The 22,713-nt window shown below is 41.4% G+C and overlaps 1 protein-coding gene across 2 annotated transcripts in view; it reads left to right on the top strand.

Annotated features, from left to right (window-relative positions):
* The window catches only part of Zdhhc8 (zinc finger DHHC-type containing 8), a 35,050-nt gene that overhangs the window by 3,206 nt on the left and 9,131 nt on the right, over window positions 1-22,713 (top strand). The window contains exons 2-8 of one of the 2 annotated variants that reach the window (XM_050166974.3): window positions 474-595; window positions 3,935-3,997; window positions 5,345-5,502; window positions 6,836-7,008; window positions 7,849-7,951; window positions 9,921-10,012; window positions 11,426-11,573. In XM_050166974.3, coding sequence (XP_050022931.1) covers window positions 474-595; window positions 3,935-3,997; window positions 5,345-5,502; window positions 6,836-7,008; window positions 7,849-7,951; window positions 9,921-10,012; window positions 11,426-11,573 — 859 coding nt within the window. The remainder of the gene's footprint in view (window positions 1-473; window positions 596-3,934; window positions 3,998-5,344; window positions 5,503-6,835; window positions 7,009-7,848; window positions 7,952-9,920; window positions 10,013-11,425; window positions 11,574-22,713) is intronic. The other variant, XM_050166979.3, reaches the window with a different exon arrangement.

Here is a 22,713-nt window from a genome sequence, read left to right as displayed (position 1 = left end):
TGATGTTAGCACCAGTTTTTTTTTTTTTTTAATCATTGCCGCCATACATTCAGTAAAAGCACTGTTGTTCTGATTACTTTAAATCTCAGAAGCATTGCAAGAGAAATCTAACAAGCAAACTAATGCATTTCAATTTCATGTTCAAGGGGCCTCTACGTCATTGAGCAATCCAGCCCAATGAGTAGAGCTGGAATATGTGCCACAGGCAACATTTAAAAATTCTGAAAACAGTAAAGGGATGAAAATTGATTAAAGAAAGAATGTCGCTGAGGCCAACATTTCGACAATCCTTGTTTTACCACGGTTAATCACTTCCAAGCCTCCACATTCCTGTGAACCTCTCTCTCTCTCTCTTTTAATATAACATTGAAAATAACTCACCGTGTACAGCAGACGCCATTTTTATTGTAACGACAGCATGTTGTGTTTAATGCTCATGTTAATAGTTGTGGCATCCTCTCCTACGTTTGCAGCTGCCCAGAGTTGACCGGTCGGTACCACTACAGCATCCCCATTGTGCAGGGTTTTGTGACGTTTTTCGTGCTTGTGAATTTCTCTCTGGCCACATTTATGGATCCTGGCATCATCCCAAAAGGTGATTAACAGCTCCGTGTTGTGTCCACTTGTTATCTTTTCATTGTGTGGCAGAAGCTTCCTAGTGTGATAAGTGCTTACCATGATGGTGCCAATGCAATAGTCTCTAAGTGTTTCGAAACAGAGGGAAAATATTGTTCTAGAGAATTGGGACACGAATTATCGAGAACACGAGTTCATGTGGACGAGAAGAAGTAGGCTTACCTTCTCCTTTTGATGCTATGGGACTTTCTTGAAACTTTGGCCTGTCATTGAATTATTTATTTGTGTGATTTTGTTTTTGCTCGAAAGAAGTTTTAATGTGATCTCTGAATAAAATTGTGTCTACATACTAAATGCTGGTGGGTGCCCATATATAGTATTACCATATTTTCGGGCTATATGACATAAAGAAACGTAATGCAAAAGGATAAAAAGTTGCGCTAGTTGGTGCAATAACATATTCTTGGATTGTAGCGCAAAGTGACAAACTCACAGACTAGATAAAGACAGGACGAGCGCTAACTCAACTAAATCTTTATTGAAACTATCAACATATATATAAGTGATTGCAAATACCGCAGCATACGAACATGACAAGGTCTAAAGACTATCATTTAAACATATCAGAAGGTAGGGAAGGAAAAACAAACAAACGAGAGGCACTACTTGAGATTGACACATGTGCTGAGAAGATATTGAAATTCGCTTTCTAACAGAGATATTGATGCTGGCTAACACAAGTCTCTCCCAATCTTTTAATATGAAATGCCTCAATTATGTTCCGTGTGGTTTGGCATTTGTGTCTTGAAATTACTTTTGTGTCTTCAAACAAAGGTTTACAACCGCAATCGAAACAATGAGACGCTAGATGTGAAGCATTAAGGTTGTTAAGTGATTGTCTGTGTTCTTTTAGTCTGATATTGATACACCTGCTGCTCTGTCCAATGTAGGCTTGCCCGCACTTGAGTGGAATCTGGATAAACTATACCAGTGTTACAAGGCACTGTTATAGTACAAGAAAAAATGATTGCTGGGTTAGGCATGTGTCCCCTTTAGTGCCTGGAGAGACTTGTGTTAGCCACGCATCAATATCTCTGTTAGAAAGTGAATTTCAATATCTTCTCAGCACGTGTGTCGATCTCAAGTAGTGCCTTTTGTTGTCATTCTTTCTTGGGGGAGGGGGGGGGCTTCCCTATCTCTTGTTATGTTTAACTGATAGTCTTTAGACCTTGTCATGTTCATATGCTGTGGTACTTGCAATCACTTATATCTATGCTGATAGTTTCAATAAAGATTTAGTTGAGAGTTAGCGCTTGTCCCGTCTTCTAGTCTGTGTGTGTGTCATTTGCACTTTCATTCCATTTGTCACAACTTTCTCTCTATCTTTTTTCATATTGAATTTTCATAGGACATTGAATCATATTTGTCTTAAACCAAATGAATTTAACTGGCTGAAAGCCCTTTGTGGTCTTTCTGAATTATAACACATCTAGTGAACATTTATTTGTCTGTTAATTTTATCAGTCCTTGGCTTCATCACTTGATCATAACTACTCAATGTTCTTTGTTGAGAGTACTTCATTATCTCATACCAGACCTACTTTGAAAGAAAAGAGAGAAAAAAAAAAGCCTGTAATACGAAGGAAAGCTTGTAATGTAGATCTCATAATTTCAAGTTCGTTACGAAATAGTGGGAAGTGTGCTGAAGTGCTAGGAGAAGTTGTACCACAGAGGACAGCAGTAAAGACTGGAGAAGAATGTGCGCAATGAAGTACATGTTGAGAGAAGAGACGCCAAAGCTGGAGAGACGCAATACAAGTTGCCCGAACGAGAACTGTAGCAGCTAGCTGCGACCGTCTGGCTCTCTGCCAAGCACTCAATGGCGTAATAGCATTGCTACACTCCCTGCTTGAGTCATTCATTGAGACTGCATGTCTCGTACCGAACTCATGGCTGCTCGTCACTAGCTATGTCCCAAAGTAGTGGAAGTCAAAAATGAAGCAGCTTAAAAATATTAGCCTACAAATTATCAGACACTTGCTCGACTTGACATCACCCCACATTGCCAATTGCAGGCCCTCGTAGAAATGGGAAGGGCAGTCTGCTTGTTTAAGGCACGCAAATAACTGTGCTCAACAGCACCCCAATGTTATAACAACACTGTTGACCCCTTTAGGAAACTCCTAAGATGGCTTTTGTGCAGTGCGCATTTCCCGTAATATGACGATGTAGGCATAGCTGGAAGGTAATTATTGCGTAGCTAGTAAATTGTTCATACTTTTGTGCATTGGTTATCATCCCATTTAACAAACCAAAACAATAACAGCACACCAGCTGCTCAGCTATCGCAATTTTAAAAACGTGCTGGCTGCCGTATTTCGGGCAATTCTGCATTTCAGGAAAGCCAACTTTGTTTTCTTTATTTTTTTTGTACTACAGGGTAAAAGAATGAAGAAAAAAAATTCTTTAATTATTTATGCTCAGATATCGTGTGCCTTCACTTCTGCTTGCTGTTGAAAGTCAGCAAGGCTGCATAGCAATACGTACGCAATCCTTGCTTTCGGTGGGGCTTCACAGCAGTGCGCCATGAAGCCGCACTTCGACGCAAAACTTGCTATTATCCTTCACGCTCATATTGAATTGAATTTTCTTTTCTTTTTTTTTTAGCTTATGCGCAGTCAACTGCGCTATTTTTACTGGACTCTTTTTTCCTTTTGTTGCTGGCGCTGCAAGTTAGTTGAGTTTTGTTTAGATTTTTTATTGGTGATTTGAGTGATTGGGGGGGGGGGGGGCTTGGAAATTTTGTTGTGGGACATCAATTCCCAGTCGTCTTCTCAAAAGTCTCACAGGCCAGTGAGCTTCTGCAGCTGCTTTAAAAAAAGGATACCTGCTTTATGTTACTTTCAGCTGTCACTGATATTTGCTGGCAAAAAAGAAATGAAAAAGAAAGTCAGCCGAGTCTTCCAATCTTACATAGGCTAGCGTTTAGTATTGATCACTAACACACACAACTTCATCAAGCTACATGTGTCATTAAGTGAGTTTGGTTTAAGAGTTGCAAAATGGGTGTTATTAGCAGATAGAAAATGTAGAATTTCCTTTGTCAGAATTTCGCAATGAAAGATTAGCTAGAGACAAGAAAGCGGCAATAAGTCAATGACAGACAAAACCTGTTTTCTCAATTCAGAAGTTTCCACAGGCTGATTTCACAATGTTTTTATTACCACACTGACTACGGCCACTATGAAAGGAACTCTAATTTCTTGTCCTGAGTTATGTTGTTGAACTTGCCCATTCACACTATTCTGCTTTTGATTGCCTGTTTCCTCTTGTTTGTTTCTTTTTTTTTCTGACATAGAAAAGAGAGGCACACGTCAGCCCTCATATGCTGTGAAAGTGATCGAGGATATTGCTCGTGAATGTGGGTTTTTCTTTACTTTGGATTCGTTCATAGCCCGTGTCACGTCTCTCTCCGTCATGTCTCTGGTGGTGGTGGTGGTGATGTTTTGCTCGTTTGCGGAAGGATAGCCACTCACTAGTGGCTAACTGTATAAACTGCAGAATGCATAAGTTATCATTTTTGACAGTTTCCGATAAGTGCCTAGAACTGTAATTCTCCTCCCCACTGATAAACGACATGCTTAGCATGAATTTTTACAAAGCCATCCTAGTTGATGCTCAGCCAAGATAATATAACAATACTGTTCGGATTCTTTTCCTTTTTGGGCTTTGTCAGTGATCTCAACGGTGCTGTGCCTACGCAGTCACCGAGATTAGATGGTTGTGAGTGTGGTATGATGAGAAAAGAGGAGAATAGGGTGATAGGAATTGCTACACTATAATTACCCTAATTTGATTAACTACTTGGAACTATGCTGAACGAAATTACACTGTCTAGGTGGAAGTGCGGGACACCTGAGGAAGTCTTGACGCATCTTCTGGTTCACAGTTGCAAATATATGTGCATGTTAGGTCACAGCCGGCAAATTGGTTGTGCTCATACTGAGCCAGTAACGCAGGCTATGCCTGCCAATATTGACACATTTTCTAGCTTTTGTGCCACCGTTCACTGGTGTCAGTTCTGTGCTCTTTGTGTGCTTTTGTGATCTTGTTTGTGGTTCACCTTACTTGCTGTGTCTTGTGGTTTATGTGCAATTTGTTTCTTTGTTGCTGTCTTTAACGTAACTGCTGTGCCAACTGACAATTATATTAGTGGTTCATTATAAAAGTGGAATGAGCTACAAGAAAGCAACTCTAAGACATGACACAGAGCAGAAGAATGTAGTACTACACTCATGCATTCTTTCTCTCTGTGTCCTGTCTTTGCCCTGTACTGTAGTCCCCCACTTTTCTTTTATTGTTGTTATTATTATTGATCATTCCACCCGAACTTAATCTTGGAGAAATGGTGCCACGGTCCAAGTGATTCTAGAAAATGCTGTTTATATATGATCACTTGTAGTAAAGTTCTGTCAATTCATATTTATTCAAACCAGAATGAAAAGGAAAGCTACATGTGTGCGCAGGCACTTGGTGCACAAGTAAATATCATTACTCCACGGTTGGCAGAGATCACAGCCTACTTGACGTGTTGATACATTTCTTATGTGCGCTTTTTCACTGCATCAGGCTACAAAGCTGTTCTCTGCTCTGTGCTATTGCTTGCATATAGAATCTTCTGAAGAATCACCACAAAAGTGCAGTCTTTTGTCTAGTGAGTAACAAAACATTGGGGCTTGCGCGTCTGCTGTTTCCTTGCCTTTTTCAGACAAGCCGTATCACGAGAAGGATGACGACTTCCGGTTTCCACTGTACAAGAATGTGGAAATCAACGGCATCACGGTTCGCATGAAGTGGTGCACAACATGCCAGTTCTACCGTCCTCCGCGCTGCTCCCACTGCAGTGTGTGCAACAGCTGCATAGAGGTCAGGCTTTGGCTTGGATTGGCTTCCTTGCCTGCTGAATCATTTGTCATAATAGGAATGGGAAAATGGCTGTCTATTATTCCTTGTTTGCTGTGGGGATTTGTAGTACAGAACGTGAGGCACATTCATCATCTTTAAAATAACACTAATGCCGGTGCAAGTGGGCATTTTAAAGGCATTTGAACTGATAGTCTTTCGACTAAACTGTGTAGTAGGCGCTGCTCTACAGGCAGCTTCAACAGCCGTCGAGTCAATAGTTTTATCGAGTCGACGGAGTTGTGCAGTACTCTATTGAAATCTCAAAGGGATTCGAGCGACACTGCAAAGAAAACTCGTTTCTTCTCAAGTTGAGCTAAAGTGGCATTTTTAGGTCTACAAAATGCCAGAGACACCATTCTGTGTGCAGTTTATGCAAGTGGTAACGTGATGCAAATGTGAGACCACATAGACAATACGTGAAATAATGTTAAGGAGCCTTTTCAAAGCATCCAACTTGCTAGGCTGGCTAGCTTCCCACTAATATTGCTGTTGAATATGAGAGATGCGTTTTGAAAGCTTGGATGGTGCAAAGATCAAAGAGCAGCAGGCATGGCTGTACCAGTCTGCATGCCAATGCATTATTTATGACTCTAGTTTGAGGTCTACGATCTTGGTTAGGCCAAGCAAGGTGTGCCTGAAGAAGCGCGCTTGGAGAACCTTGCATATTATAATCTTTTGTTGCCACCATCGTGGAAGTGTGGAACCAGCTCCCAGTGGCACTTCTTGTGCCCCCTTCAAAGCAGGTAAACATTAGTTAATTGATGTAATAAAGACATTAGAAAGCACAGCTGAGTGAAGCTTATATTTTTGCGCAGAACTACTCACTGATATTACCTTTTCACATTAACTTGTCGGCAATGTTTGCACGAGTGTGCCATGCCCTGACTGACCACAATGGTATGTTGCCTGGCAGAGCACGGTTTCAGTGTTGCCAATGTAGTGTTGGCATTCTGTGTGAGGTGAAATGTGCATATTGTATCTTCACCCCCTTTTTTCCTGGTGGTCTGTTGTTCAATAGACATGCTGCCTCCACCCGCAATTTCCTCAGTTGCTAGGTCACCTTTTATGCAAAACAAGGGCTCAGAGGTTTTCTTTACCTTAATCTATCATTGTTGTGAGGCATAATACTTGCCTTTACTGTCCGTTTGATGTACCTCGTAGGCTATTGCTAATGCAGGGAAGTGACAAAGTGTGTGTGTGTGTGTGTGTTTTCTTTTAAGCCATTTATTTCTTTATTGAACCACTGCAGCAGTATGCACGATTCTCAATCTCCCTTTCTCTTCTCATCGTGCAGACATTTGACCACCATTGCCCGTGGGTGAACAACTGCATAGGGCGGCGCAACTACCGCTACTTCTTCCTCTTCCTGATCTTTCTCAGCACCCACATGATTTCCATCTTTGCCATGTGCCTCGTGTACATCCTGGATAACCGCCATCGCCTCAACAGTCACCACAGCATCATCACGTATCCTTGACGTGTACACCACTGCGTGCTGCACTGTGTTGTGTCCCTCTTCGTCCTGTGCTCTGTAGCCGCCTTCATTGGTGAAGCGTGATAAATTGCGAGCAGAAACAACATTCTTCAAAATTTTTGTACCGACCTGTCAGTTTCAAGTTATCTCATGATGGCAAATTTCCAAATTTGTATAACGAAAGTTTTGGCCCCTAAAAAATTCATGGGTGCTGCCAAGACCTTCACTCAGGATCGAATTAGGCGGAGTTGAATTAAAGAAAGTCTAATGTATTTCCTTTATTGTCTTTTTATTATCCAACTCGTCAACATAAAAAAAAAAAGTATTTTTTGAGGTCCAGGATTTACAACAGAGGAGGAAGCGCATATTAATAACACTGGCTGCTTGAGAAAAACTTGAATGCCTCGGAAAAAGGCTGTATGTATACTGATTTAATAGCAGTGCTCAAATAATCACAGAGCTTTGCTTTTCAAATGGTTGCTAATTTGGGCTGGTTGGTACATGTTATAGTACTAGCTAACTAAATGGAGTAAGTGCATAGGACAGGACGAAGGGAATGAGTCAGTGTGCATTGACCATTCATTTTGTTTCTCTTGTAGGCTGTTGCTCCATTTAGCTATTTTGCTGTTCAAATAATCTGATTTCAAATTGTGTTCACTTTAGCTGTCAAAAATGTCTTTTGTTCAGAAGTTGCTCTTTGGTTATGTACAATCATTGTGAAGCAATTTTGCCTGATCAGAGCGATACCCTGGTTATTGGGAGGTGCAAAGTTTTGTGCCAAGTGAACACTCGCGTATGAACTGACCTTGACTCGACGCTCCCTGCACCACCAGAATGGCCATTATAGTGATCTGCACTGTACTCTTCATCCCCATCTTGGGCCTCACGGGGTTTCACATAGTTCTAGTCTCTCGAGGCCGGACCACAAATGAGCAGGTGAGCATTTGTCCATTTGTGTTTGGTTCAACTTGTCTGAAAAAACTTAGTTAGTCGTGCGCAAATTTCAAATACAAGAGCTGCCTCTTGTTTATTTATAGAGTTATTGAAGGAAGGAAGGAATACATCTTTAATCGTACAGTATGGCCCGAAGCCTTAGTAGGGTGAAAGGAAGAATGGAAAGGGTACATCAATAATGATCCTGCAGGCTGTGCAGGCCTGCCAACACTAGAACATGAAACAGTCTTAGCCAAAAATACGAAGGTATCTTTTTTAATTGTACTGATATATATATATACATTGATTGATTGATTCTTTAATTTATGGTGTTTGTCATCTGAAAGCAACACTTCAACTGTGAGAGATGCCATACTGTAGGGTTCCAGATTAGTTTTGACTGCCTGGTGTTCTTTAATGTGTACCCTAATCTAAGTACACAAGCATCATTACTTTCTTCCCCCCTCAAAATGTGGACGCCTTGGCTGGGACTCAAACCCATGACCTCACATGCGGCAGCAGAACACCGTAGCCACTGCCGTGGGTCGAAAAGTACTAAAGATTACTTTACCACTCAAGATGTAGACTGTTAATTAAATATTCGCAGGCCTTGGTCTGAAGGGACGCCATCAGCAGGCACACTACACTGTCTATTTGCAGCTCGAATGACAGGAGCCACAAGTGTTCATGAAATGTACTATCAGCGTCAAATAAAATGCAAACAGCAAAGTGTCTGGGCGAAGCCTGACTGAATGTATAGTGCGCACCATTCAGCCATCGCCACTGACAGACGCACTCGCCATGGTTGCTTAGTGGCTTTGTTGTTGCACTGCTAAGCACAAGGTCACGAAATCAAATCCCGGCCACGGTGGCCGCATTTCGATGGGGGCGAAATGCAAAAACACCCTTGTACTTAGATTTAGGTGCACGTTAGAGAATCCCGGGTAGTCAAAAATAATCTGGAAACCCCACTATGGCGTGCCTCATAATGAAATCTGGGTTTTGGCACCTAAAACCCTATAATTTAGTTTTAAATTTTAATTGACAGGTGCACGCATCTGGTTTGACTGCAATGCCACGATGGTACTTCCCCTGTACTGCAATATTTTTGTTTCTGTGATGGTTCTATTTCATTTGAAAGTGAGAAAAGATGATGGCACAAACTGTACCATGCATGCTGCTGTTCATGTTTCATTTGACGCAGATGGCACATACGGGTTCTCCGCACTGTCCGATAATACTCGCCCTATCCTGCAATATTTTGGCTTCTGTTTTCTTAGCTTTTTCGTTGCGCAATTTAAAACGAAAGAGGACCAGAAAAGAAAGGAAAATATCACAGTATAGGGGGAGCGTTATCGCACAGTGCTGTCACACTGAATGTGCACGCCCTTCACTGGTGATCACTGAACAGCACGCATAATAACTTCAGTTCAGTTATGCTTCAGCCATGCGCTCCACTGTTTGCGTTTCATTTGATTCCCACAGTACTTGTGAAATATTGATTTAACGGTGTCTGATATATTGGCTGCATTATACGCTGGTTCCATAAGTTGGTTTTGCTGCTTTGCGGGTAGGCCCGTATTTGTGGACGGGTTCAAAAAGTTAGGCTGTGAAAAATTGATCAGCAGCTGGGTTTGTATTCTTTGGGATTTAGTTTTTCATTAAACTAGTCACAAATGATAAAATTGTTAAATCATTAGTTTCATACAACTATTGTGAACAAGGTCTGAAAATCAGGCATTTTTCTGCAATATCATGATATGTTCATGCCCTCCTGTCATTTGGCACTGCGAAAATTACCTACAGCTGTTCATTCATTCAACATTTCTTTTTTCTTGTCCTTTTTCTCTTTCTCGTGTTTTTATGCTTATGTAGTTTAAGTATGATCTGCGGAGTGACTTGGTTACATATATAGTGACATAGTGAGATCAGTGTAACCAAATTTCACTCCTGTGGTCATCTCTCCCACTAGGTCACAGGAAAGTTCCGGGGTGGCTACAATCCATTCTCAAGGGGTTGCTGGAACAATATTTGCTACACCATATGCGGGCCTCAGTATCCTAGGTGAGTTCATGGATGGTTGAACTCCCTTCTTTCTTCTCTATCCATGTCTTGCTACCATCCGTACAATTTCTCCTGGTTGCTGTTCATGAATTAGTGACATATAGACGTATTGCTCGTAGATCGAACTGGGACGCTTAAGCAAAAGGGGAGCTGGGTCTTGAGAATATAGTTTGTGTGTGTGAATTTAACCTAATTCGCAATCTTCCGCAATGCGTGAAATGTTGTGCTTTCCAAGTCGGACGAAATTAGAGAGTAAGGATTTTTTTTTTTCTTCGTCATCTGCTGGTTTTTCGCAACAAGTCTACAGGTTTCATCCTATGGCATTGTGGCAAACGCATTGGAAGTGCTGTCCAAATTTTATTTTCAGATAAAGAAATTCGAATCAAAAGAGGCCTTGCAACACTTTTAAGCATGGCAGACAAACCTGCCTAGCTAGGCAGTGCTCCCACACACACCTGAGCCAAGTATTAGTCCTATACATTGAGCAGGGGACCTTTAATTTCACCCATAAGGCTGTGCGTGCACTCTTTCCTTCGATGTCTTGAAATTCTCACCACTTCTTGCGCTTTTGTTGTGCAATAATAGCATCAGCAGCAGCAGCCTTATTCATGAAGGCCCCTCGAAGCAATATTCAGTTCCTCCTGTCTCACCTGACAACTGCAAATTCCCAAATTTCATCACATTACCTAATTCTCTGCCATCTTCAACTGTGTTTGCATTCGTAACTGAGTGATACATTAATACATGCAGTTACTGTTGGCAGGATTTCATCACATACCGCTACCAAGCATTGCCTCCCACCCAACTAAAGATCAATAATTCTTGTGGGCAGGACCTTTGTCAAGCTGTTTCAGCTTTTTGTCCTGTCTGCTATTTTCACTTTGAAAAGGAAGCAAAAGTGGTTGAGTAATTGACTAATAATAAGGCACTGGCACTATCCGATGGTGGGAAACAATACCATTGTGCCAGTACTCTGGCCTCCGAGAACACTGGAATGACTGATCTTGAAGGCTGAAGTGTCAGCACTGTGGTGTTGTTTGCACTCATTGGTTAGCGACACTGTCTTAATTGTGCATTACTTATTTAAAGGCCATACATGTACTAAAGCACAGAGCAACACAGGTATTGCTTTTCTTTAACACAACTGCACTGTTTCAAGCACACTGGGAGCAGTGAAAAGGATCGGAAGGCTGCAAAATGGTAATTAGCATTGACTCCACTCATACAAGGAGCATTACAATACTTTTTGCACGCAGATTTGTGAGGTTTTGCCATCCACGCCAGACACATTCTACACTTATTATAAAAGACTTCGCAAGATGTTCTTAAAGATAACACTACAAGGCCATCTGTGTAGCTAAGGTTGTCGGTACATAATTCCTAACAATCGGCGTCTCATTTTCCTTGTTCCAGTTACGCCAGCCACCGCAAGAAGGCCAAAAAGACAGCAGCCACTCCTCCCTGTTCCAACCTCCTCAAGAAAAATGACAACCAGGTGAAAATATACACGGACAACAATGCTGCCAACATGCGTAGCCCCATAGGCAATGCATACAACAAGGTCAGTGGTGGGCCACCCACTGTGTCCATTAGTCTCATTCTATCTGGTTTGTGTGTGTGTGTGTGTTTTTTTTCTGTCTAATAACTAGTACACAGAAAGTATTTTGGTTGGCACTTTGGCATTGACACCTCACACCAAACAGGCAACAGACCCACCACTATGTGAATTGGCAGTTGCTGCACTTTCCAATCTGGAAGCATGCACGAGCACTGTTTGAGTCGAGTCCTGTCCATGTAAGACAAAAATCAGTTTTTTTTATCCCGCTTACAGCATTCATGTGTGACTGAATGTTCTGTAAGCTGTTGCTTTTCTCTTTTGTTCACCTTGTACAACATGAGAGGTACTAATTTGCCTTAAGTGCTTGCCTTATTATCTCAAATGCTCCTAACCCTTACTGTTTAGCAAAGGACACCATCTGTTTCTCTGGTTTTAGTGGAGAGGATGAGCAGAACTGATTACCTCAATCCTTGTGTTTTTTTTTTTGTACTGAGCTAGAACCTCGCATGAAGAGATGTCATCAGGCAGCCATGATCCAGTGTGGCTTTCTTTTTTTTTCTTAATAATGCCAGAAATATGCGCTCACACAAGGCAGTGTCTACGTGGAAATTCCTACTGAAGTTTGTTCTTTGTAGTTACTGTTTCTAAGGTTTCTGAACTGGATGTGTCTTCACGGGGAAGGTGTGTTTTTGTTGTGTACCAGCGAGGCTTGATTGACTTGTATGTTGACACTACATTCATTTGTTAGTAGATTTATTGACTGTAGTTGCAGTTTGGCCAACTCTGTTTATTGGAGAAAATATGGCTTATTTTGTAAGGAATCTTGGTAGTTTTAGTTGCACGTTTAGCATGGTTTGCAGAGCATTTGGACCATGAGGCAAGCTCCATCATCTGTATTATGTGGTATTGGTGCAGTTTAGGCTATGCCTCATATTGTTTTATTGGTGACTTTTTAAAACTGCTTTGCTATAAAGAATTTGTGACTAGCTGATCTTCTCACGACGTTGCTGTTTGTCATCGGGCTACCCTTGGCTACTGCAGTTTAGGCTATGCATCATATTGTTTTATTGGTGACTTAAAACTGCTTTGCTATAGAGAATTGGTGACTAGCTGGTCTTACAACATTGGTGTTTGTCATCGGGCTACCTTTGGCTACCGTACCTAAGTACTCAGTGAGGGCATGTTCCCGTCATACAGAGTTGATTTCTCGAGAACTTCTAGGTGAAACAACAGACTGTTGTGAATGGGTAATACAGTGATGACATTGATAACTCCTAGAATAAATATGATGCTAGTCAGTGTGCATTGCTTATTTATGCCTCTTGGCTTTTCTAACAGTCATCTGTTCTCGAACAGTTGCACTCAACAAATGACCTGACAAATAAAATGTGCTATTAGCAGCACATGAAAGCTAGTTATTGAAAGTTTAATTATGGGGTACAGCATGTCGGGAGCAGAGATTGAGAATTTAGTGATGAGGTTTAATACCCAGATGCAACTTGTGGGTTGAGTGTCACTGTAATGTTGGCCTTTGCAATAGTCTCTACTATCTGGAGGTCTTTAACATGCACACAAAGCACATAAAAAGCATGTGTTCCATCTTAAAAACAATTTCTGGGAACTTATGGACGAATGCTGGGAATTTGTCAATGCTTATGAAATTGTCAGCCTCGTACGCTCAGCTTTATCAATTTACAAATCTTAACAAACTCGTAACAAAGTAGCATTACAAACATGTCATGTTCTTGTTTTCCAGCTTGGCTGTGACGTAAGCAGAAGTGAAAACTTCACTGCAGCGCTGCCAAGCTAGCCGCAATGAACATTTTTCAGCCAGTGCAAGCATCGTCATTCAACTTGTTTTTATTCAGAAAAATTGCTAAGAACATTAGCCTTTTTCTCGGTGTCTTTATAGTTTTTCTCATTTTCAGCCATCTGTGCAGAAGCCAACGTTTTAAGGGCCAACTGCAACAAAATTTCAGTTTGGCTAAATTGGCTGTAAATGAGCGGTATATAACATTGAAAAAATCTCGGCAATAGCTACAGCGCTGATAATTGTCTAGTTTTATTACTAACCCAAGCAGATGACGCGGGCACCTGATGGTTAGCGGATATGATGCAAATACCAGAACATGGCTCCCTAGATTTTCAGATTACTACAAGCTTCACGTAATGTCGGAGGTTATGCCCACACGCCATATGGATTCGCAGCTTTCTGGATTCTCAATAATTTCTGGCATGTGGTGGTAGCATTGTTTACTGGTCTCATTGTCTTGTCTACTCATTTTTGCAAGCTTGTCGTAATATGCAATATGTCCTCTCGTACTACAAACATAAAATTTTGTATAAAGGCCGCTCCATATCTGCACTATCTGTACGCAGCCTTTTTTACAAGCCCGCAAATTTTGTTGCCATTGGCCTTTACTAAAGTGCCGTTCATGCTGTGGCACATATCTGCTACCGCGCGTCCTGACATGTACCAACATGCCTTACAAATCTGTATAATTGTCAGCTGTGTCGAAAACTAAATAGCATACCATGGCAGGAGCTAGTGCTTGACTTACATTGGAAGAAAGCATGCTTTCTTTATCTTTGTAATGTTTTACCTATCTAACTCTCTGGCAAATGTTGGCTTCTCTGCTAAGCGCTTATGTCCTAATTAGCCTTTAAAGGATCACTGCAACACTTTCTTAACACGTTGAAAAAACATTTGGAATCTGTCGGACATACTATCAGAGTGTTCTCATATTTGAACAAACATGGTTGCAGTGTTCCTTAAAATGGTCCTGAACCGCTTTTTATCAAGGTCGAGAAATGCAAGTTGAATATACTATTTCAGAAGCACTTTGCAGCAGTAAGTACCTCAATGTGTTCAGCAGAAGTGGAGTTATTAGCGATCAAAGATTGCCTTTGACACCACGTGTTATGTGGTGTGGACTGACTTTGTCCTGCACCAACCTGATCAGCGGATAGTAGGAACATCCGAATTGTGCACAAAAACACAGCACGATGACCAGAGCACTTTATTTCGGAAGAAAAAAAATCTGTGACCTTTGCTTGCTTTTTCTTCTGCACCATCAAGTTCATTAAGCTGCCCTGAAGCTTGTTGACAGTGTCCAAATGAGAAAGGCCAGCTCCTTCCATTGTGCCACAACAGCGGCGAATGACGCTGAAAGCTGATGCAAGTTCAGCTGCAGTGCATGGTGGTTGGTCCTCTTCGTCGGAACCTTCGCCGCTGCTAGAGTCTGCGTCCTCCCCACCCATGATGTCAGCCGCAATCTCCGCGTCAGCGCGATCCGCTACAGCTTGCACGCTGTCGTCAGCGCTGACGAAATCGCGTGCTGTAGCGCCGCCTGGGATGGCGCCTGGAAATGCCGAGAGCTCGCAAAATTTGCTGTCCAGGCATCCAGCGTCATCGTCTTCAAAAAGCAGGCGTACAATGCCTTCTCGACCTTGTCAAAGGTTGGGATGCACACACGACACGCTCCTGGGCGACTGGACTGCACTGCCTTCAGCTTAACACCGGCTTTGTTTTTGAGTATCGTACTCAGGGTGTTGCAAGGAATTCCGAATGCCGCGGCGACCGACGACTTTTTTCTCACCAGCCTCCACCCGTCGAATGATGTCCGCCTTTGTTGAAAAATTCAAATTCTTGCATTTTTTCGCGGCCATGGCTCCGGAACACAGGCCAAAAAGCGGAAAGAAAAATGCACTGCACCACACGAGTCTCAAGCCTTCGCGTTGGCCTCGTGAATAAAAGGAACAAAGCAAATCGAAAGACGCACCGCTCCGCACTACCACAAGCCCAAGCTGCACTGACCTCGTTACTCTCACTGCGCCAGCGGTGTCAGCCAACCAAGACACAGGAAACGGGTGCCTGCGGTCAGCGTGGTTTCTCCCTCCTCCTTCCCTTTCACACCCAATCGCATTCCAAGTGCTCCTCGTCACGTGTCTTTTACCCACACGCCCCTTTCTCAGAGTGCGGGGCGGCGCGCGTGAGATCGCGGGAACATCGTGAGGAGAAGCGCACTTGCGGGGGTGGGATGCGATGGGAGAAGCGCACTTGCAGGGGTGGGGTAAGGTGGGAGAAGCGCACTTGTCGGGGCGCAGCTCAGCACGGAGTTCGATACATCGATATGCCGGTGCACGGGAATTGTATATACTCGAACTATACTTTTGCATGGGATTCTCAAGGGGATTTTTCAACTGTTCGGTACAGGCAATAATTCTATATATCCGTGTTAGATATATCCGGGATCGACTGTATTAGCATGTGATACGCTAGGCCGAGATTTCAGTTGTGGATGCTTCTGCAAACATTAACCAATTAAGTTCTTACTCAACATCTTATTGCATTCTCTGTATAAATGTACTCTTCATTACCGCAAATAAAGGCAAACAATTTCTCATTTTAAGGCAAATGCCTTAAGTCGCTCATACCCCGATGGCCTTGAAAAAGACGCGTCATCAGGTCCAATGGTACAAAAACTAGCATCATCAGCAATGGTTCATGCAAGCAAAATAACCTAATTTAACCTAAGCAAGCAAAATGTGCAATGGCTCATCCCTCATAATGCAGAGTCTACAAGCACTCATCAAAGTGGAGCGTACAGTGCATGCATTCATTGCAATCACACACACAACGCACAGAAATGTGCCGTCTAGTCATACCTCCGTAAGCAATGGTTCATACCCCCGTAAAGCTGAGGCTACAAGCGCTCAGCAAAGTGAAGCGAACAGGGCATACATTAATTGAAATCACCTGTATGTCACACAGAACAACAAATCAAATCAATTTTATTCTCCAGTTTACATACTGGATGGTCATTTTAGGCTAAAAGCTACATAGGTAGCTTGACGTGACCCAAAAGACCAGACAAGGCAGTAGTACAGCAAACAGTGTGTGTGCATATACAATAGTTCACATATAATTCCAGCGACAGCTGGAATTCTTCATGAACGGAAAGGCTGAAACATTATTTCCATCATGGCGAGTTACCAGCATTTCAAATAGCCTTAGCACAATGGATTTCACACATCACTACCATAGCAATACTAGATATACAAGACAATCTAACACCAGCTAGACAATGCAGCATGAGGATGATTTTAGAAGGTTAACATTTGCTGAGAAAACTAAGCAAGTTGTACAGTATACACTCATAAATATACACAAAGGCAAAATAATAGCCACATCGGATACATTGCAAGTGAACAAAGTACGAGCGGAGTTCTTTCCTACTAAAATTCTCAATATGCTTGTATTTGTTGAAAGTGAATGGTAGGTTATATATTAGCAACTGATGTTTATAGTTTTCTGAACTATGGAATTGACCATATCTCAGGATTCCTCGTGTTTGCGTTAATGCAACAATGCTCTAAGGAGGCTTATTATTTTATCTAGCTCCTAGCACATTCTGAAGAATATTATGCAGCATGTAATAAACAAAAAGTGTATATAGATTATCAATTCGAATAATGTTATACTACCTAGGGGAACGCCTTTATAGTGCTTGAACAGTAACTTATATTTCCAACATATCAAATTATCTTCTGTAACATAAGAACTGGGTGTATGTTAGTTTTGGTCATTGTACACCACACTAAAGCGAGTATTATAACTGCATTAACTAAGCATTATAAATCAGCACTTTGGCTCTTATAAGAAGTATGTTACGACATCGTGATACAACCCCTATCACGGAAGAAGCTTTTTACAGAGATAATTTATGTGCATGTCCCAAGATGAGTGCAAAGAGAAATAAACTCCAAGAATTTTATGACTCAACTGTATCTATTATTTTACTTTCAAATGTGATGTTGTTTAACTGGAGCAGCTTATTCTTGGAGCGAAAAATAATTATTAGTCGCATTAATTTTAAATTGATTTAGCTGAGACCAGATAGATAGTCTTTCTAGCAGTTCATTACATTCCACTGTTAAATTGTGCATATCATTTCCATATATCATGACAGTGCTGCCATCAGCATATATATAGTGAATTGAGCTTTAGTACCAAGTTTTACAATATCATTGATGTAGACAACAAATAAAAGTGATCCTAGTACGCTTTCTTGTGATACGCCGAATCTGTTCATTACGAAAGACATGTGGCGGTTTGCGTACATGCTTTGGAATCTGTCAATTAGATAAGATTTAAATAGAGATAAACAGCTACCACATATTTCGTAACACTCCAGTTTATCTAAAAAGCTGTTATGGCTGAGGCAGTCAAATGCCTTGCTAAAGTCTATAAATAGCGCAAGAGTATAGATATTCCTCTCCGTGTTATTTATTACATTTTCCTTTATCGACAGTAGGGCTATTTCTGTTGATCTGTGTTTCCTAAATCCGTGTTGCACGTTAGTTATAACACCAAGTTTATCAAAGAAATTCGCCATTCGACAATGTTTAATTTTCTCGAGGCCCTTCGAAAAAAAAAGGCAGCACCGAAATTAGCCTATAGTTGCTTGGGTCATTAGGAGTACTGCCTTTAAATATTGCCGAAACTTTAGCGTACTTCATTGCTTGGGGAAAGATGCCAGATTGAAGCGTTAAATTGAATATATAAGCAAGAGCAGGGAAAATGAAAGTTATGCAGTGCTTAATGAGTCCTAATTGTAGGCTGTTCATGTGTAGGGCCTTCTGTTATTTAAGGAATAAAATGTGTTACACACTTCATCGGCAGGCTGGAAGTAAACACTAGCGGCAATAATGTCAGCATTTGTTGTTTGCAAAGTTGCTGCACAAAGGGGGTAGGCAGAAGGAATGGCAGCGTTAATTAAGTGTCGATTAAAGTGATTTGCAAGGGCCTTGCCTCTTAATTCAGTACCATCATGAAGTATACTGTTTGGAACGCTCGTTTTGGTCCGACGGCCAAGAACATCATTGATTATATTCCATGTCTTATTAGGGCGCTGCCATGTGGCAACTGAGAAAAGCTGTTCATAATAAGCCCATTTATCACGCCTAAGTTCCGAATTTAATTGGTTTAGAAAATTTTAAAACTCTTCTAAGTGCACTGTAGAACGTAACTGTAAAAATGAATGATGCATACGTTTCAATCCTCTGCTGAGAGGGTGCAATGTAAAGTCGAAGAGAAACGTTGCTGTGAGTCTGACCCCGCTATACAAGCACACAAAGCCGCAGCTAAGCATTGAAAACGAGCCGAAGAAGCCAAATGCGAGACGGCACATCACCAAGTGTGCAGCAGGCTTTTGCCTTCACATGTTGCAGGAGTGTAACATTCTGCCAAACTTTTTCTTGATGTGGAATCGTGTTTGGGCCATCTTGGGTTAAAGGGGACTTGGAATGCCTCTACTTCATAACTGAGGACACACTGAAGTGATTGCAATGCCTTTAAATCAGTATATTCCTGCATAAATTTTTGAGAAAGGACTTAATAATAATAACATAAGCATAACAATAAGCACAGTGTTTTTTTTTCCATTCCCCCTCAACACATCCTCACGGCTGGGCCTGCATCAGTAGCATTACCCTGCCTGTTGCTGCTTTCTTTTTATTCTTTCTACGGTGCACTTATGGTAATCGCTCAAGGCATACGTCTTGTAAAGTGGTGGCAGGACAGGCAGGTTCTGTTAAACTGCCATTTTTTTTGTTTTGCCAAAACATTAGAGGGGTGTAAGTGCTTGCCTGACGTAATAAGATGTCACACAGGGCTCTTTCATTTTTGATTGGCTCCCTTCCTCAGCTTGCGCTAAGGAGCCACTACGATGTAGAAATTTGATCACGATCGAAAGTGCCCCGTTTGACGCTGGTATAATTCAAGATCATGGACAATTGCCCAATAGTTGCCGTTTGTGGGCTGTCATGCTTACCTATAACGTCATAGGTGGGGCATAAGAGAAGGGGTCATAAAAGATGCAGGAGGGAGCGAGAGATTTAAGCAAGCCAAATATTTTTCTGTTGCTTGCTGCGGAATAGCATTTGTGTGTATTAGTGCTGTTTAAGTGGTACATTATTTAGTCGTGGCTTTAACGAGTCATGCTTTTCAAGTTAATTATATTTTGTATCATATGCGTATCAAATACTGCACAGTTTGATTTGTGACTTTCGTTTCTCTCATGTTGGCCATTGATGTCATGTTCTTGATTGATCACTTTCTTTTGCGGACACTTTCACTTTTGTGCGAGTGTAACATCCAGCAAGGGGCCTTACTGGAGCAGTGGCATTCCTTCAGTAGCCTTGAAAAGCTACATGGCAGGAAAATTAAGCGTGTGTGACTATCAAATTTTCAATTTCAAAGCAAATTTGAATAACGAAAACCAAGAGCAACTTGACCTGAATGTTTTTCGAATATGAATAATATTGGTTTTGCATAGATGAAATTCTTTTCACCAACCTGAGGCACACAAAAAGAAATAAACTGATTTATTGCACAGCAAATAACGTAAAGGAATATTATGCTTTGTGCTCAACAAAATTTGCTAGTGCAACACTTTTGCTTGGCAGTGTCATAACTGCAGTTATTTCATGTTTTCATCAAGGCAGGATAGCTGCTCAATTGTTCAAGGAGCAGTGACACCCTCTTGCTTATCACAGTTACTTCGCACACTGAAAAAAGATGTTCATTGAACACACTAGTGTCTGATATCGACAGGTATCTCTTGACTAGTTGAGCCAACAGTGGGCACCATGCTTACACCATACTTACATGGATCTTCTTTTTGGCCCAAACTTTCGTGACGCACATATATTTCATTGAAACTTGTTCTTGTGGCAGTGAAAATTGCTGCCACAGGCAAGGGAATATAACTGCTGCTTGATGAGCTTACCAAAATCTTTTGACAGTGCTGATGTGGAAGGAGTGTCTTCAGTTTTCCTTATTGAGGCCATATCTGGGTTCTTTATTGTGTGAATTTTCCTCGCTTCCTCAAAAGCCAGGTTTTTAATCCAGTTTGCCATTGAAGCATCCTTTTCACTATTTTAGAAATAGGATCTAAAAAACATTGCAAAGCTTGCTACATGCTCAAATTTGTAGTTTGGAAACTGTGTTTTTGCCCATTTAGCCAGACTAGTAGCAGATGTGGAGGTTTCCACCTGGAGGAAGGCGTTGCCCAGATGCATGAAGAGGCAGCATAGTGTGCGGGTACTTGAGCTGATAGTGTCGGGTAGACATAAGCCCCAGTAGGGGCCTCCGTGGCAGTGCTCACTTCTTAATTTTGATATGCTTCACTGCACGGAAGATATACTTCGCCGCTTAACACGTGTCTCTACTGCAGCGAATCTTGCTCAAAGAACCGACAACAGCAATTTTCGTGGGTTCAAATATTTCGAATGGTAAAAGTGCCTTTCCAATCAAATATTCGATGTTTCAAGTATTCGCACTCCGTTAGCGAAAATAAAGCTAGTCAAAGAGGTGTGTCATTTTTCTTTAGCACTTTCCTCAACTGGCTTTGAGCCAGCCATTGCATGCTGAAATTGATAGACATCAAAAACAACCTATCCAGAATACTGCATCAAGGAATAAAGCTTGGAAAGCATCGATTGAAAGACCAGCATTGGCCTTAAACTGTGGGGCTCTCTTCAGTCTAAACAAAGGAAATTGTTCAGCTAAAAATGTGACTCTGCTTTCTTTTTTTCTCTCCCCCCCCCCCCCCCCCCTGTTATTTGCCTTTCTCAAACATGCCTAGTTTTTCTTACAGGTCAGATTAGCAAGCATAAGTGCGGTGCATAATAATGTTGACACAAAAAGTTTTCTGTGCCCCTTATAGTGGGCATTCTTTCATTGTCTTGTGAATGTTCTTTCAAGGGACTCTAAACAATGTTTTGCGTGAGCAAATCACAGGGGCACAGTTCAGCACTCAGTCTACTACATAATCGTCTGCAATCTTTTCTGCCATAGTATTGGGAACAGGATGCATGTTAGCACAGCAACCTCTTCTATAAAATTTTTTCATCAATACATTGAAAACTTTGAGCTTTCTTCACAGTTAGACTATTTGGAATGTTGTCATGTTTTTATGGTGCTATGTCTGTGAGCGCCCACTTATATTAGCACTTAAGCATGGTAGTATCTTAGATGTACCACCATGCAAGTCATTACAAGTGATCATGGTTTGATATTGCACTAGCTTCCCTTTGTTTTTGTACCCGCTGCCACATGGTCCCAGGCAAGACTTCTATTATTTAAATGTAGATAAAATTTCCCCTGAAGTGTGAAGGTTAAGTCTGGCTTGCTGCACATGTGTATGTATGTAATGAAAAGTAGGTCAGTTGCTCCCATTGACATATCTAGCTGCTCAATATAAAAAAAAAAAGAATTTGGATAGTTAGTTGCATAAATGTCTTGGGGGAAAACGGAAAGCTCTAGAAATTCGACTGTTTCCTAATCCTGAATGTGAAGCTTGTAATGCTGCGATTCATTAGGTGCCAGTTATGATATTAGGCTTGTCTAGGGCGCAGAAAACCAGAGTGCATTCTGCATAACCTCCATCTGTGGAAGTGTGCTGTAGCTTGAGGATGCTGGGCAGTTTTTGCAGTTTCCTATTGACTCAAGACCTGAAACGTTTGTTTATTGCACATATGTTACATGGTATTCAACAATAGGTGGGATTCCTTGTTCTAACAAGTGGCAAAGAGCAAAACAATGTTCAGCTAGTAGGAAAAGCTTCAATATAATGTAATTGTACAGTTAAGCTGCTGAGGGGAGTTTCACAACTGCTTTTACATAGTGGTGAAGACTGGCACGCAGTAGCATGCTTGGTATCAAACACCTAGCAACAAAATCAGTGTCAGAGACTTAAATTTTCTGTTTGAAATGTTATTATGTGTAATTGTAAAATAAAAGTTAGTTTGCTCTTGCAAATAGGCAACAACTTCTTTGTGTCGCTTTTACCTAGTAATCAGTAATTTTTACTTCTTATGTCACATTTTACTGGCTCCACTTTGGATGTCAACTAGGAGTTTGTAAAGCTGCAGGGGTGAAAGCAGACATCATATTTCAGTAATGCAGCCTTGTGTGCGAGCCCCAAAGTGGCTTAAGACCAGGGCCTCAGCGATAAGAGCCAACAAACAGAACCGCAGTACTTCCAGTGAAGGGTTTGAGAACTTGCGTATATACAGCTTCGCTTTCTTTGGTGTGTCATTTGCTCATATTGGTATATATCTGGAAAGGATCTTTTTC

Source organism: Dermacentor andersoni, chromosome 3, assembly GCF_023375885.2.
Source record: "Dermacentor andersoni chromosome 3, qqDerAnde1_hic_scaffold, whole genome shotgun sequence".
Lineage (NCBI taxonomy): Eukaryota > Metazoa > Arthropoda > Arachnida > Ixodida > Ixodidae > Dermacentor > Dermacentor andersoni.
Note: the sequence above shows the minus strand (reverse complement) of the source record. Positions and strands in the feature narration are given on the sequence as shown.